The sequence below is a fragment of the Podarcis gaigeae genome (genome assembly GCF_964106915.1).
Source record: "Podarcis gaigeae genome assembly, chromosome: 7".
Lineage (NCBI taxonomy): Eukaryota > Metazoa > Chordata > Lepidosauria > Squamata > Lacertidae > Podarcis > Podarcis gaigeae.
The window spans coordinates 37,399,461-37,414,164 of NC_139683.1; the positions used below are offsets into that span (position 1 = coordinate 37,399,461).

Here is a 14,704-nt window from a genome sequence, read left to right on the forward strand (position 1 = left end):
AGAGAAAGATGAGATAACATTTAAGGACTGAAAACAGTAGCATTTGGGGAACAATGAAGAAAGACAAATACGAAAATTTATTCTCAATATAGTTTTTTTAAAAATTCAAAAAACTGTTTCCCAAAAGCACTCTCAATAAACTATCCTCTTTCTTAGGCTTTTCTTACGAAAGAGCAAAATGTCATTGCACCCTTTAAAATGGAAAGAGTGAGTATATATTTACCCTGCTCCTTGCATGCAAATATCTTAATGGCATAAAGCCTGTTGTTCCTGAAAGAATAGTAGCAGTAAGTTATTTGAGGAAGTTCACTAAAAGAAAGCAAAGACTTGTGTTTGAGCGAGAGAGAACGCAGATATGTAGCAGTTCTTGGGGAAATAGATGAATGGTGTTTGTAAAGGCATTTGTTTTGTTTACCAAATACTACAAGCATGAAAAAGAGTTTGAAGAAACTAGGGGGCTAGTAAAACAGCTATTGTAGATCCTATATTGCTGCTCATGGAAAGGACTAAAAAATATTACACTGAAATGTAGAAGGTCAATGTACATGTGACTTGGGTGCCTGCTTTATCTGAATTGAAATCATAGAATTATAGCGTTGGGATGGACCCAAGGGTCATCTAGTCCAACCCCCTCCAATGCAGGAATCTTAACTAAAGTATCCATGATAGATGCCCACCCAACCTCTCCTTAAAAACTTGTTAGAACCAGTTGTAAGGACAGTTCATGTTACCCACAAGGTGATATTTGTTACTTCTCCATTCTGTCTATTATTGCATGAAGTGCAAAAGCTGATATATGAGTCCCTTGTACATCTTCTCATCCGGAAACTTCCATTCTCTGACATTTGAGTGGTCTAGTCAGCTTCATGTCAGGTTACTTGCAAAGGGGTATTTATGCGTATGACATCATACGCAACCTCGTGAAAACTCAAACTCTTGCTTTGCAATTCATATCCTAATGGGAACAGCCTGAAAATCCTCAGAAGAGAGCAGCCCCATAGCTTGCAAATGCAGCGGGTAGCATCACTGCTGTGCAAGTGTAACAAGTGCACAGACTGGAGGACAAGCATGCTTTTCTAAAAAGAATATACAGACTCAGACCATTGGTCCATTTAGCTCAGTGTTGTCTATGCAGAGATGGCCAAGTTGGTGCCTTCTAGACATAATGGGCTCAAACTCCCATTGTTCCCACTGGCATGGCCTGTGGTCAGGGGTGATGGAAATTGTAGTCCAGCAGCCTCTGGAGTGCACTGTGGTGGTTATCCCTGCTCTATCTGGAGTGTCAGCATCTCTCTGACATTTCAGGCAGGAGTCTTTGCAGATTCCTGGGACCTTTTGCATAAAGAGCATGTGTGGGACCACTGAGCTGTAGTCCTTGCCTATTTTAACAGTTGTTTTTCTTTAAAAGTGTGGTAAATGGGTGTTCCCCCCTGGGTTTCAATGTAATTTTTAATGGTTCACTTTTCTTTGTTAGGGTAAAACTGAATACCTGTTTCAACTGGACGTTGCTGGGAAAGTTGACGATGTTCTGCATACTCTTCACCAGGTGAGAATGCAATTTGACATGATGGCAAATGGCAATTGTGCATTGTTTTTGCACCTACAAAGGAGCATAAAATCCCCTTTGTAGTATAAAAAAAAATTGAGCAGATAGCTCATACAGGTGCAAATAGTTCCTCCTTGGACAGGTTTGTTCTTGTCCATAACCGAATCTTGAACTACAAGCTTTCCTGGTCCAGGAAATGGCCATAGCTGCCATGCCAATCTCAGTTGGTATGTGGCACTTCTCGCCACTGAGGCTACCTAGGCCTCCAGTGACAGAACTAGTTATCTCCAGACTGCAAACCTCCAAGGAGGGTGGGTCCCCATCCAGAATAGGCAGTTGACCAATTTCTTGGAAATAGGGACCATTCAGCCTCAGTAACTCATTCTTGCCAGGATTCAATCTCAGATTGTTTTCCTCGTCCATCTCACCACTGCATCCAAGATGCGTCCAAGCACTGGCCCATGGACTAGACCAGGGGTGTCCAATAGGTCAATCGTGATCTACTGGTAGATCCCTGGGAGGTTTTGGTAGATCGCGGTAGATCGCTGACTCCCTTTCCTTAGCAGTGGTAAAATAGAATCCGGCCATGCCCTGTCCTCTATTGTTGCACGATCTCCAGAACGGAAGACGGAGTTTTCTTAGGCTGATTGTTTCCTTAGCGATCTTTCGGTGAGCAACTTGTCCCCTTTCTCACTAATAAAGCTCTGCAACTTTGCCCTGAACCCCTAAAAAACCAGGGCTTTCCTCCCTAAAAAATCTGAACAACTTTGACCTGGACTGTGAGTAGATTGCAGTCTCTTAGGAGTTGGCTGTCCCTGGACTAGACGATGTCTCCTGATTCAGATGTTAAAGAGAAATAAAGCTGAGTGTCGCAAGCATACTGATGCTGCCTTGCCCTCAAACCTATAATGACCGCTCCCAGAAGATTCATATAGGTATTAAATAGTGACTTGTGGTTGTGGAGGCAGCTGTGCCACAAACACATGCCTGGAAGTGGAAATGAATCTGGTGCAGAATGCTTTTCTACAGGCCTAACCTATCCCCGGGGACTTCAGGTGCATTAGATATATGTAAAGAAACTCTTACTTTAATCTTCTTGCTTTTATTTTTAAACAGCTGTACAGGGCATCTCACCTGGACAAACTGGGGGACCAGGCTGCTATGGTAAATATATACTATGGATGTTGTATTAGTGGAAACTAATGTCTTAAGTTCATGTCCAAAATGTAATGTATTGTTTCCTTTTTCCAAATTAGATAACTGCTATATTGCAGTCACGTTTGGCCAGGACACCATTTGATAAGAACAGGTATGCTTCTTAATATAAATAATTCACATCATAAAAATTCCTTGCTTTTGAATTTCATTTCCTGTTTTTAGAAACCATAGGATGATGTAAGGCAAATAGTGTGCTAGCAGCAGGAGTCATCTGCTTCCTTTAATGCTGCCCTAACCAGTTACACCCTAGGCCAGGCTTCCTCAACCTCTCCCTCCAGATGTTTTGAGACTACAATTCCCATCATCCCTGACCACTGGTCCTGCTAGCTAGGGATCATGGGAGTTGTAGGCCAAAAACATCTGGAAGGCTGAGTTTGAAGAAGCCTGGCCTAGGAGTTCCCCTGTTCCCCTTCCCTCTGTCAAGTTCTACACATTTCATATGAATGCTAGAGTAAAATAATTCAGTTATTGAGACCAGAGAAAATGTCCAAATATGCCTAAATGTGAAAAATGTGGGGCATCCTTTTTCCTTTGTTTTATTCTGAAAGGAGAAAAAAATATTCTATAAATTCTGCAATGCATTATGTGCTGAGGAGTCTTCAGGTTATTGCAGATTATAAAGGTGAGGTAAAGAGAATTATTATTTGTTAATAGAAATTCGAAAATTGAAGTGAACTTTGTCTTTTAAAAAACACATTAAGAGGTGTGAGATAACACAGCTAACTTTAAGCAGGTGCCTGCACTGAACAAAATAATTGTAGTTTGTTCCTCTTCTAGATTTCAAAATGTTTCCGAAACGTTGCATATGGAATGCAAAGCTGAAATGGTCACTCCGTTGGTGACTAATCCAGGACTAGTATGCATCACTGATGCAAACTTGTATTTCCAGCCTCTTAATGGCTACCCTGTAAGTAACCTGCACTAAAAAATTCCATCCTGCTGTTCTTTGAACCATGAGCAAATAACTGTCTAAAGTGTCTCAAAGTGCTTATGTGAGGTTTTCCTATGAGCTACACAAGTGAGCATCAGGGGCAACCTTGATGGATCTCTAGCTTGAGTCTCTGTGGAAGTTTTAAGTTCTCAGTTCTGTTTCTCCATAATTCAAAATCCACATGCCAGGGCTACGTTTCTCCAATGAAAGTTGTCACTGTGCCCAATGTGAATTTCCAGTTGGGGAATTATACCAGGCATTATATTTCAAGTAGAACAATGGTGGGGAACCTCTGAGTCTTCAGATATTGTTGAACTATCCTTGCATGCATGATCATTGGCCATGTTGGCGAGTTCAACAACATCTGGAGTCAAGGTTCTTCACTGTGGAGGCAAATATGGTGGCTTATTGAAGTTCATCCCTCCTTTTCTCTCCTCCACCCTTTGAATCTTTTTGCAGTGTGCAAAGGTGGGGAATCCTAAACCCCTGACTTCTATTTGAGCTGTGAGTTGGGTTACTACCGGTTGAAGTTAGGATATAGATTTCAGGATCCACTTTGAAATGTCGCATTTTCAGATGCTTCACTAGTGAACATTACCTGCAACTTTTTATTTGTCTGTCGTTGATGTTCACTGATTCAACCCAGATGTTAAAGAAGTTGAGACTGTTAGCAAACTATAAAATACTACAATTCCTCATAAATGAGGCACACTGTGCTGTCTTGTTTCTTCGTTTTCAAATCAGTATGTGTAGAGCTGTTCGCTGATTCCATTGGGTGTTTCATATATTACAGTCAGATTTGGAGTCTGTGTAAAATGGTGGAAATGGATTCTTAATCCTTAGTCACAAGTTTGATTTCCCCAGCCAACAAACAGCTTATCCATCAAACTATTTCAAGTTGGCCTTTCTTGGAATGCATATAGGTAACCTAGGTAATTAATTACAAATGCAACTCCTTTGCAGCTAATAGGCTTTGATTTTGATTTGATTTTTAAATTCACTATTTATTTTTTGCATGTAAAATTGGCTCTGGATAACAATGGAACATAGAGGGAAATTCCCAATCCTGTAAAATGGAGAAGGTTTACCTAAGCCCAGGGGTCAGAAGCAGCCCTCAAGGTGCCTCTGCCAGGCCTCTGGGACTTCCCAGACCACAACCACTTCCTTTCTTCCCGGGCCACAGCCCTTACCCGTTCTGCTTTGCAGCCTCCTTGGGTGTTTTTGCCTGTCTCAAATGAGTCCTTACATAGTATTTCCTTGCTTGAACTGGCTAGCTCAGTTGGTTAGAGCATGGTGCTGATAACACCAAGGTCTTGGGTTCAATCCCTATATGGGACAGCTGCGTATTCTTACATTACATAGATGATCCTCAGGGTACCTTCCAGCTCTGTGATTCTATAATTAAGGAACTAGATTACACAGTACAAAGCCCGAATTCACATTTGTTGCTCTGCCTAGTTTTGCCTCAGGCCCCACCCACCAATGCTATGTGGCCCCCAGAAGCTTGAATGGTGGAAAGGTAGCCCCGCCACTACTATAAACAAAATTGGGAGTATTATATATATATTTGTTCTGTGCATTTCGTTACAGAAGCCGGTGGTTCAGGTGATGCTGCATAGTGTCAGACGTATCTATAAAAGAAGGCACGGTCTATTGCCGTTGGTAAGATTAAATTTTGCTCTTGTCCCTTGGTCGCACAAATGTGCTTCGTTGTTTAAACTTGCATCTTGACATTCCAAGAAGAACAGTTTTGTGCCATCCCTCAAACTGTGGCTCCAGTTTGACATTCATGTTGGCTTATCTGTGTCAACCGTATGATTGGGGAATAAAGGTACCTGGTTACAGTGCAGTTGCTCAGTAGGTTATGGCATGGCAAGTCCTTTCATGGATTAAAACACGTCATATCATGTTGCAATGTTCATATCTGTCTTGCACATTTCTATAAAACCTATGATAGCTCTTGTGAATGTGTTGGGCAGAGAAAATTTGACAGAAAAAAATTGAAAGTAGCAACAATCGCCCTTCTAGTAAAAGCATAGTAGGTTTAAAACTATGTTATATGCTGTACCTTTCATTGGTGTATAGAGAATAGCTTGTATTCCTCTGACAAACAACTTCTAATATTATTAGGACAACAAAAATACCAGAGGCTTTGTTTCACTTGAACTATACTAGTATCCTGAATTATAAAGCTGCCTGATGAACTTTTTCACTTCTTTCTCTCTCCAATTTTGAAAGGGTCTTGAAGTATTTTGCACTGAGAACAATCTGTGTTCGGACATCTATTTGAAGTTCTACAACACTCAGGACAGAGACAATGCCTATTTCTTCATGGCAACATATTTGGGTATAAATAACTGTTTTCTTTGGCAAATTGGGATATGTGAGATACAGTTTGTCTTGTGTTTTTTGTTTTGGTTTTGGTATAGATTTAAACTTGAGGGGAAGTTAAGTGTGTATTATTTTGGAATGAATGTGAAGTTGGAATGAAATTAACGCTAACAAGTTGAATTAGAAGTTGCTTTTGGCTTTGTGGAGATCTATAACTGAAAATTCTGAGTACCACCTTAAAGCAGTAATGTGTAGAATGAGTAGTAGAAAGCAACTGGACATTTGCAACTGGTCAAATGCTGCCTTAAGTTGCAGGGTAAGTGACAGTAATGTGGGTTTCATAGAGAATTTTGCATTTGATTTTTTTTTAATGCAAAATTAAAAGGTTAGGGTAGTATGCATCAGAAAAAATTCCAATGCAAACCGATTTCCCCCCAGTGTATATTACCTAAGAGAATGATCAAAATTAGTATGTTTATTTTACTTGCATTTAGTAAACAAAGCTAAAAACTTTGATAATGAGAAGCCTGCCTAATATTTATTTGCAGTTGGCATGCATTGTTATCCATGAACATATGAAAGTGGAAAAAATCCCTTACTCATCACTGACAATCCTGTTCCTACATACACACACTCCTAACTTGTATTGTCCTGCAAGAGTGCTGCCCCGGGCTTCTGTTCCCTGTTGTAGCCTTTTATCCCTCTCTCTTCCATCCTTAAGTATTGCCATCTCAGCCTATCTGTGTCTCCTTTATTTAGTTCCCATTAAATGCTACTTTGTGAAGCCCTTGCAGAAAAAATTAAGGGAGTGGAATCTCTGTCTGACAACATATTGTTCTCACTGTCATGGTTCCTTTCTTCCCTGCCCCCACGTTATCCTTCCCATTTCATAACTGGGCGCACATGCTATAGAAGGACCAGGAAAGACTTGTTAGTGAATTTGAGGGTGATTGTTTAATCTGCTCATCTTGGTGGTCAGTGAACAGTTTATCTGAAGTATATCTGAAGGAGCGTCTCCACCCCCATCGTTCTACCTGGACACTGAGGTCCAGCACCGAGGGCCTTCTGGCGGTTCCCTCACTGCGAGAAGCCAAGTTACAGGGAACCAGGCAGAGGGCCTTCTTGGTAGTGGCACCCACCCTGTGGAACGCCCTCCCACCAAATGTCAAAGAGAACAACTACCAGATTTTTAGAAGGCATCTGAAGGCAGCCCTGTTTAGGGAAGCTTTTAATGTTTGATGTATTACAGTATTTTAATATTTTGTTGGAAGCCACCCAGAGTGGCTGGGGAAGCCCAGCCAGATGGGCGGGGTATAAATAATAAATTGTTGTTGTTGTTGTTGTTGTTGTTGTTATTTGTCAGGCCAATGGTCTGCCTTGCCTCATGAGTGATGACTGAAAGCCCTGGATGCCTTGAAGGATAAGTGTACAGAAAACTAATAGTGCACCCGTTATGCCCGTTAGGTATGCAATGCTTCCAGAAGAGTCGTTTCAAATGGCCTTTATCTCTCCTCTGCTCTCTGTTGTCTGGTGTCTAGAGAATCATGTTACGGAGCACACAGCAGAGAGTTACATGTTACAATGGCAACGAGGGCATATTTCTAACTACCAGTACCTCCTTCACCTCAACAATCTGGCTGATCGGAGCTGCAATGACCTCTCCCAGTATCCCGTGTTTCCATGGATCATAGCTGATTATTCTAGTTCAGAATTGGGTAAGAACCTGTGTAGAAGAACAAGAGCAAGGAATTGCTAGTTTCTTTTTCAAGAGTGAATGTCATGGGATAGTGCAGAGCATGCTTCTTGTGAATTCTGATTCTTACGTTGCCAGAGGCTGCTTCTTATTTCAGCCTCTTCGTTGCATTGCATTCGTCTGTTCGTGGTGTCAGTGCTGCATAGCGCTCAGTTAAGTAGTTGCTCGGCATTCAGTGGTTTAGTGAACTTCATATAAGGAATATGCAGGTTGTGTCATGAAAATTTGAAACTGAATCAGCGAAAAGGTGAGGGTCAAATGCTAATGATCAGAGTACATGGAGCTAAGCAGAATTTGAGTAATCCAATAAACATTGCTGCATAGCCTCTGTTCATTCAGCAAGGCTTGCACAAAATCCAGTGGAGTTTGAGATCATTATCAACAGTTTGGGGATACCTGTGTTTAGAACTTTCAAAGCATGTATGTTAAGCTAGATCTGCCTTTGCCTCAATTTGCTTCTCTCAGGAAGAGTAAAACAACAACTGTCAAACCATTTTGGAGAACTATTAACTTGATTGCTATAAATGCTGTTTTGAGATATTGAAGGAAGCATAACAGAGTTTACAATTTCACAGACAGGCTACCATTCAGAACTAAAATGGCTCCAAAAGTAAAATGGGTGCCTTAATACTCTGCCTTCCTGATTCGGTAAACTTGAGGCAAACACAGATGTATGCATGCATAGCCAAACCACTGAGCGCAAGTTTAGCACAAAGCAAAAGTGTGGGGATCTCCTATGTTCACTAAATGGAGTGTGCTGCGGATGAAAGTGGAATCTGCCCTCTTTTTCCTGCCTCCCTCCCTTTATCTTCAGGTACTCTGCTGCTTCAGTCTTTCCTCTCTCTAGACTGGCTCTGATTCCAGGAGTCCATCAACTTGGTGGGGTGGAGAGTCATCACAGGCAGAGAAAGTGCACTCCATTTTGTGGTATAAATGGATCCTTATTCTTGGTTCATAGCCAAACTAATGAGTGAATGTTAGTGATCACATGCGTGTCTTGTTTTGTCCCAATTCCTGCAAAATGAAATTTGCAGTTGTGGTTTTAAAAAATTAAGGGCTAATATGAGAAAGTTGGCAGTTGGATAAGATTTGCCATGGTAGTACTTTTCCAAATGCACTGGAAAGGAGAAAAAAAATCACTGGCCGTTGCTGTTTAGTTGTTGCAGAAGATTAATTCTTTTGAACTCTTTGTAGACTTGACAAAGCCAGAAACCTTTCGGGACCTCAGTAAGCCAGTAGGTGCACTAAATAAAGAAAGGCTGGAAAGACTGTTGGTATGTATTTGTTTTCTGTGATTTTTTACACTTCATTTTTTAAAAAAAAACACAGTTGATCTAGTGCATTTCTAAATATGGACAGTTATGTTATAATGGATGAGAAATATTTCATGTTTCAGTAAAGTTCAGTGTATTTCCTATTGAACTGCAACTTAGTATATAGAATTATTTGGCTCTGACCCTTCCCTTCCCTACCCAAAGCAGTTAAGCCACCTGCTCCTATCAAACTGCATGATCTGAACAGCATTAAGTGTTTGCCCAATGTTGACATGCTTTGATATTTGCACAAAGAGTGGCAGGATCCACAGAGGCAGCAGATCCGGCCTCCAAGGACGCATCATCCACTGCTGCTCCCTCAGTGGCAATAACTTCAACATGTTCCTTGGAGGCTGGATTTGCTCACTTCCCACCCCTGTTTCCAGTGTAGAGCTTCACATACACCCCTCATACTTCTTCCCTGGCTGGGGACGGCACCATTTTGTGGCTCACCTCAGGCGCCAAATTGTATTGGGCCAGACCTGATTCCCAGCCTCTTAACAAACCACCAAAGGAAATTGTCACTGAGCAATTTTTCTCCCTCTCTCTTTCTCCGCTGATAGATACGTTATCGGGAAATGCCAGAACCAAAGTTTATGTATGGGAGCCACTACTCGTCCCCAGGTTACGTTCTGTTTTATCTTGTCAGAGTTGGTAAGTCACCTGCCAAGGTTCTCCTGAGTTTGTGGTCGTCAAGCTTGACTCATCTGGTGTGAAATCTGAGCTGTCTTGCTTCCACAGCACCAGAATACATGCTTTGCTTACAAAATGGAAAGTTCGATCATCCTGACAGAATGTTCAACAGGTTTGTTTCTTGTATTTTAATGGCATTGCTGTGTTTTTGTTGAGTATCTAAGTTAGTACATATCAGGAGAGGTAGAATAGCACAGGGTTGAACAATGCCTCATTTGCATGCAGAAGGTCTTGTTTCAGTCCTCAGCATCTTCAGATAGAAAAGGGAAAGACCCTTGTCTGAATATGCCAGGAAGCCACAGCCTGTCAGTGTGGACAAGTACTAAACTGGATGAGACAGTGGCCTCACTCTGTATAAGGGAGCCTTCTGTTTCCAAAGTTCCTAAGTATTACTTGAAGGTTGAGGAGCTTATTTTAGTCTCTGTTATGATCTACCCTAATGGAATTATTGTAATCCTTTTTATGTATCGGTGTTGTTTTTTGTGTGCTGATACAGCATTTGATATATTGTTTTATTTGTGTTTTGATTTTGTAGACTAAATTTTTGCATGGCTCCTAAAATATTAGGTGACATAAAATAAATAAATAACCTATTTTGCTACCAAAATCTTGCTCTGAAATAAGACATATCTGAAACTTTATTTTTGTTTTATTCTCCTGCTATTCATATCCAGTATTGCAGAAACCTGGAAAAACTGTTTAGATGGAGCAACAGACTTCAAAGAGGTAAAGAGCCTCCAATACTTCTGTTTATGTTAACTTGCTTCCATTCTTCCTCTGAGAGCCAGTGTGGTGTAGTGGTTAAGAGCGGTAGTCTCATAATCTGGGGAACCGGGTTCGCGTCTCCGCTCCCTCCACATGCAGCTGCTGGGTGACCTTGGGCCAGTCACATTTCTGTGAAGTCTCTCAGCCCCACTCACCTCACAGAGTGTTTGTTGTGGGGGAGGATGGGAAAGGAGAATGTTAGCCGCTTTGAGACTCCTTAAAGGGAGTGAAAGGCGGGATATCAAATCCAAATTCTTCTTCTTCTCCTCTTGCCTACTGAGAGTTTGCAGCATTCCATTTTTAAAAGTACAGAATGCAGAAACAATTTACAATAAATCAGTTCAGGGCCTTATCAGAACCATTGGGATGGGGCCACAGCTCAATGGAAGAACGCATGCTTTGAATGCAGAAGGTCCCATGTTGAATCCCAGCATTTCTGGTTATAAGGATCAGATTATATGGGACCTCTTCATGACTGATCTGTAGTCAGACAATAATACTGAATTACATGGACACGTGTCCCAATTTGGCAGAACACAGCTGCTTAAACTTGAAACCTGGCAGAGCACCTTCATGATCTCAGTGGTGTTTTCTGACATATTATGTGTAGGCTGCTGTTTATGATAAGCCTTCTAGACGACTTTAATCTAGTAGATTCTAGTAGGTTCACTGGCAAAACCATGCAGGCCACCTGGATTCTATTTTTAGGTCTGAATGCACTTCCAGGATCTAGGTTAGGAGCCTGCTGATGACCAGGTACGCCTGGAGTGCAAACCAGCAGCAATATAAGGGCATCTTGGCATCAGTTTTTCCTACAATTTGTAGCAGTACATACCTGTATTGTGGCATTGAATTATACTTTTCCCTTCCTGCCAGTGAACTATAGTGGGAAACTTGTGCAATGTGTCATCAATAAGTGTTCCTAAATATTGCAGAGAAGACGGGAAGAATTTGCCAGAGATGCAGTCTTTGGCAGCATTGTCATATTTTGCCCACAATCTGCAGTTCCAGTCCATGTTTATAAGGCGACCTTTATGCAGAATGGGACCCAATTAGGTTCTGGATAGTGGCCAGTGCTGATGCTTGTTTCCTCTCAAGTGGTGGTCTGTACTTGGCAAGGGAGCTGAGTCATCCAGTTCTGCTTGATGCGTAGGTGTCAGGACTGCCGCTAGGTCCCAGCTCACAGAGGACCAACGCCCAGTGGATATTATATACAAAAGTCTTTATTGAAGTTTAGTTTCCATTTCCAAGCTCTGGGCGCGCAGGCCCACGTCTTAACGCTAGACCGGCTAAGTCCCCTCTGACTCACTGCTCCACCCACACCAGTTTAAGATTCTAGCCCGGCTCCACCTCTTGCGCTGCTCTTTCCTGCGTTGGGTCCTTCTGCCCTCTGGGGTTCCCTCCTTCCTGGACTCCTCTGACGCGGAGCCTCCTGAGTCTTGCCCCTCCCTCCGGCGGGCTTTAGGACCTGGCTCCCTTCCCGGGCTCCCCGCTGTGCCGCGCTCCTGTACATTTGAACTTGGCGCGCGCGCCCAGCCGGTGACTTTCCTTCTGACCGTTTCCCCGCTTCCTGATGTGGGTGTTGCCAAACCTGACTCCTCTCCTCCCTCTGGTGGTGAGGACACTGGTCCCGACTCCTGGGACTCCCCCTCCCCACTGCGCTCTGGTGGAGACGCTGGCCCACCGGCGCTCCCTTCTGTGAGTCCTCCGATTCGCTAGAGAGGCTTGTGGAATAACTCTGGCCACTGTCACTGCCTGCGCCCCCCTCGTACTCCTCCTCCTCACTCTCCATTTGCTCCCCCTCCTGTGTCTCTCCTTCTGAACCCCTGACAGTAGGTTTTCTGTTTCGTTTTTCAAATCAAAACCCAGAGCAGCGAACATAAGTCAAGCTGTGAGATACCTTTTGAAACACTGAAGTCTGTTGTGTGGTCACATCCAATATGAATCCCCCCCCCCCCCCCCGTGTGCTAAGTTTGGAAACACTGATTATAGTTTTTAAGTACTGCAGCAGCAGTAATAATAACAACACAATCTTGTTCCACACTTTTTATTTATTTTTAGTTGATTCCTGAGTTCTATGAAAATGATTCCAGTTTCCTACTGAATAGTCTGAAATTGGACTTGGGGAAGACGCAAGGAGGAAAGATTGTGGACAATGTAGAACTTCCCCCTTGGGCATCGGGTAAATAGAATTTTGGAAGCACTTAATAATCTGCTTTGGAGATCTGCTTTCATTCATCTCAAGAGCTTGAGAAATAGTCGGTGTATTTGTACCATTCCTTCTCCCATGTATCCAGAGTAGTTCTTTTCATTATTTAAATACGATGGGTGAAATCCGGTTTGTGCCTTTGCACTCACAGAAGGATCTTTTGATCTAGCTGATGACTTCAGTAACAGCAGAAAAGAGACAGTTTTTGCCAGTTCCCTCTCCCACCTGCAACCATCAGGGGGGAAGGTCACCTGGAGGGGGGAAGACGATGGGCAAATTGGCCGGAAAAACGCAATCAAATGAAACTTTAACACATGGCATGATAAAAGCTTGTAATTTTGTCAGGACAAGTTATTCGTTGTTTACTGTTGCAACAATTGTTTTCTCAAAATTTATCTTCTGTACCATGAAAATAAATAAAAACATTTTTAAAAATCCTTCTGTTACTGTAAGGCCACCAAAAGGATTCCACTGAGTGTGTTTAATAAAAAGTTGTTGTATCCTGAAAAATGATTCTTCGAAACATGTCTGAAGTGCTGATTAGTATTATCACCCAACACTTCTAGTGAGTCCTTTCTTTAAAAAAAAAAAAGCTGAGAGGGAAGAGGGAGTGGGGGTTTTATTCTCACTTAACAAGGAAACATTGGCACCATCTCTTTCAGATGCTGATGATTTTCTCCAGAAGTGCCAAGACGCTTTAGAAAGCCAGTATGTGTCAGAACATCTCCATGAATGGATTGACTTAGTGTTTGGCTACAAGCAGAAGGGAAACGAGGCCATTGCAGCTCAGAACGGTGATTCCCCCCTACCCCACTTTTATAAAAAGAAAATGCAAATGGATACTTTAAACTGTTAAACTCTGTGGTGGTAATATCAGGGTTTTTCATGAAGGAACACGGTGTGCAGAGCATATCAGTTAGGAAATTCTTCTATGTACGCTGTAAATTATAGCCATGATAAAGTCAGATGTGCGAATTTTTAAAAAAATAAAGTTAGTTGAAATATGTATAAGGTGACAGGGTTGTGAGAATGACAGAGTGTTGTAGTATTGTTTTGTTGAACCAACAGTCCTGTAATCAGAAACATTTTCACTTTGTGTGTCTGCTCTCTGCTTCTTTTTAGTATTTCATCCATTAACCTATGAAGGAGGAGTAGACTTGAACAGGTAAATGAGTTAACAGTAAAGGACTGGGTGGGCAGATTACCTCCAGCTTTAATTAAAAATATTATGTTCTCTTCCAACATAAAATGTTTTCATACCAGTTTTCTTTGTGGTGAGCTTTTTGCATGTATCTTGATAGAATGGGGCTGTTTGTTGCTGGATTCTTTAAAAAGTCAGGCTTATGTGCTAATAGCAACCTTCTCTGGGAGTAGCCAAAACAGCACCATCCATGCATAAAAGGAAGGTATTAGCAGACTTGGGAAATCTTCAGAGTTTGTAGAAGTTAAGCAAACAAACCAATTCCTGGGAAACCCCACCGAATATTCCAGTGAGGATGCTCATTGGCCACAGAAAGCTGATGGACTGTCAGAGACTGTCAGAGTGTATGTGTGTACAAAATCTAGAAGGGAATATCATGGAAGAAGGCATGGCTAGCTCGCTTGAAGAGGCACTCTGCACTGCAACATTGCGTTGCAGGTCCCACTTGGTTGGTGAGGTGCCCTTTACCACAGAGCTGGCGGCATCTAAACTGCAGGCACTGCAGATAGGGAAAAATAATTTCTCATAACTTACAAAGAAAAGTTGAAAAGCTGCAAGTTTCCTGTTTCTACAGTAAGAAACACATGGAATCACTTAGACTGCAGCTTTCTTGGCTGGCTAAACTGGCCAGAAATGAGCACTGGGCCTGCACCCCTTGCCATCCTTGTATCCACTTGCACACTGTCCTCAGCATGGAGATGCTGATTTGTTTCAACCGGAGGGGTGGCGCTGTGGTCTAAACCA

At 42.2% G+C, this 14,704-nt stretch overlaps 1 protein-coding gene across 3 annotated transcripts in view; it reads left to right on the forward strand.

The window, feature by feature from the left end:
* The window catches only part of NSMAF (neutral sphingomyelinase activation associated factor), a 37,118-nt gene that overhangs the window by 11,701 nt on the left and 10,713 nt on the right, over positions 1-14,704 (forward strand). For all 3 annotated transcript variants that reach the window (XM_083747619.1, XM_083747620.1, XM_083747621.1), the window contains exons 6-20: positions 157-207; positions 1,475-1,546; positions 2,663-2,710; positions 2,803-2,855; positions 3,542-3,671; positions 5,286-5,357; positions 5,934-6,042; positions 7,565-7,741; positions 8,974-9,053; positions 9,656-9,746; positions 9,834-9,897; positions 10,460-10,511; positions 12,612-12,732; positions 13,422-13,553; positions 13,882-13,924. In XM_083747619.1, coding sequence (XP_083603745.1) covers positions 157-207; positions 1,475-1,546; positions 2,663-2,710; positions 2,803-2,855; positions 3,542-3,671; positions 5,286-5,357; positions 5,934-6,042; positions 7,565-7,741; positions 8,974-9,053; positions 9,656-9,746; positions 9,834-9,897; positions 10,460-10,511; positions 12,612-12,732; positions 13,422-13,553; positions 13,882-13,924 — 1,295 coding nt within the window. The remainder of the gene's footprint in view (positions 1-156; positions 208-1,474; positions 1,547-2,662; positions 2,711-2,802; positions 2,856-3,541; positions 3,672-5,285; positions 5,358-5,933; positions 6,043-7,564; positions 7,742-8,973; positions 9,054-9,655; positions 9,747-9,833; positions 9,898-10,459; positions 10,512-12,611; positions 12,733-13,421; positions 13,554-13,881; positions 13,925-14,704) is intronic.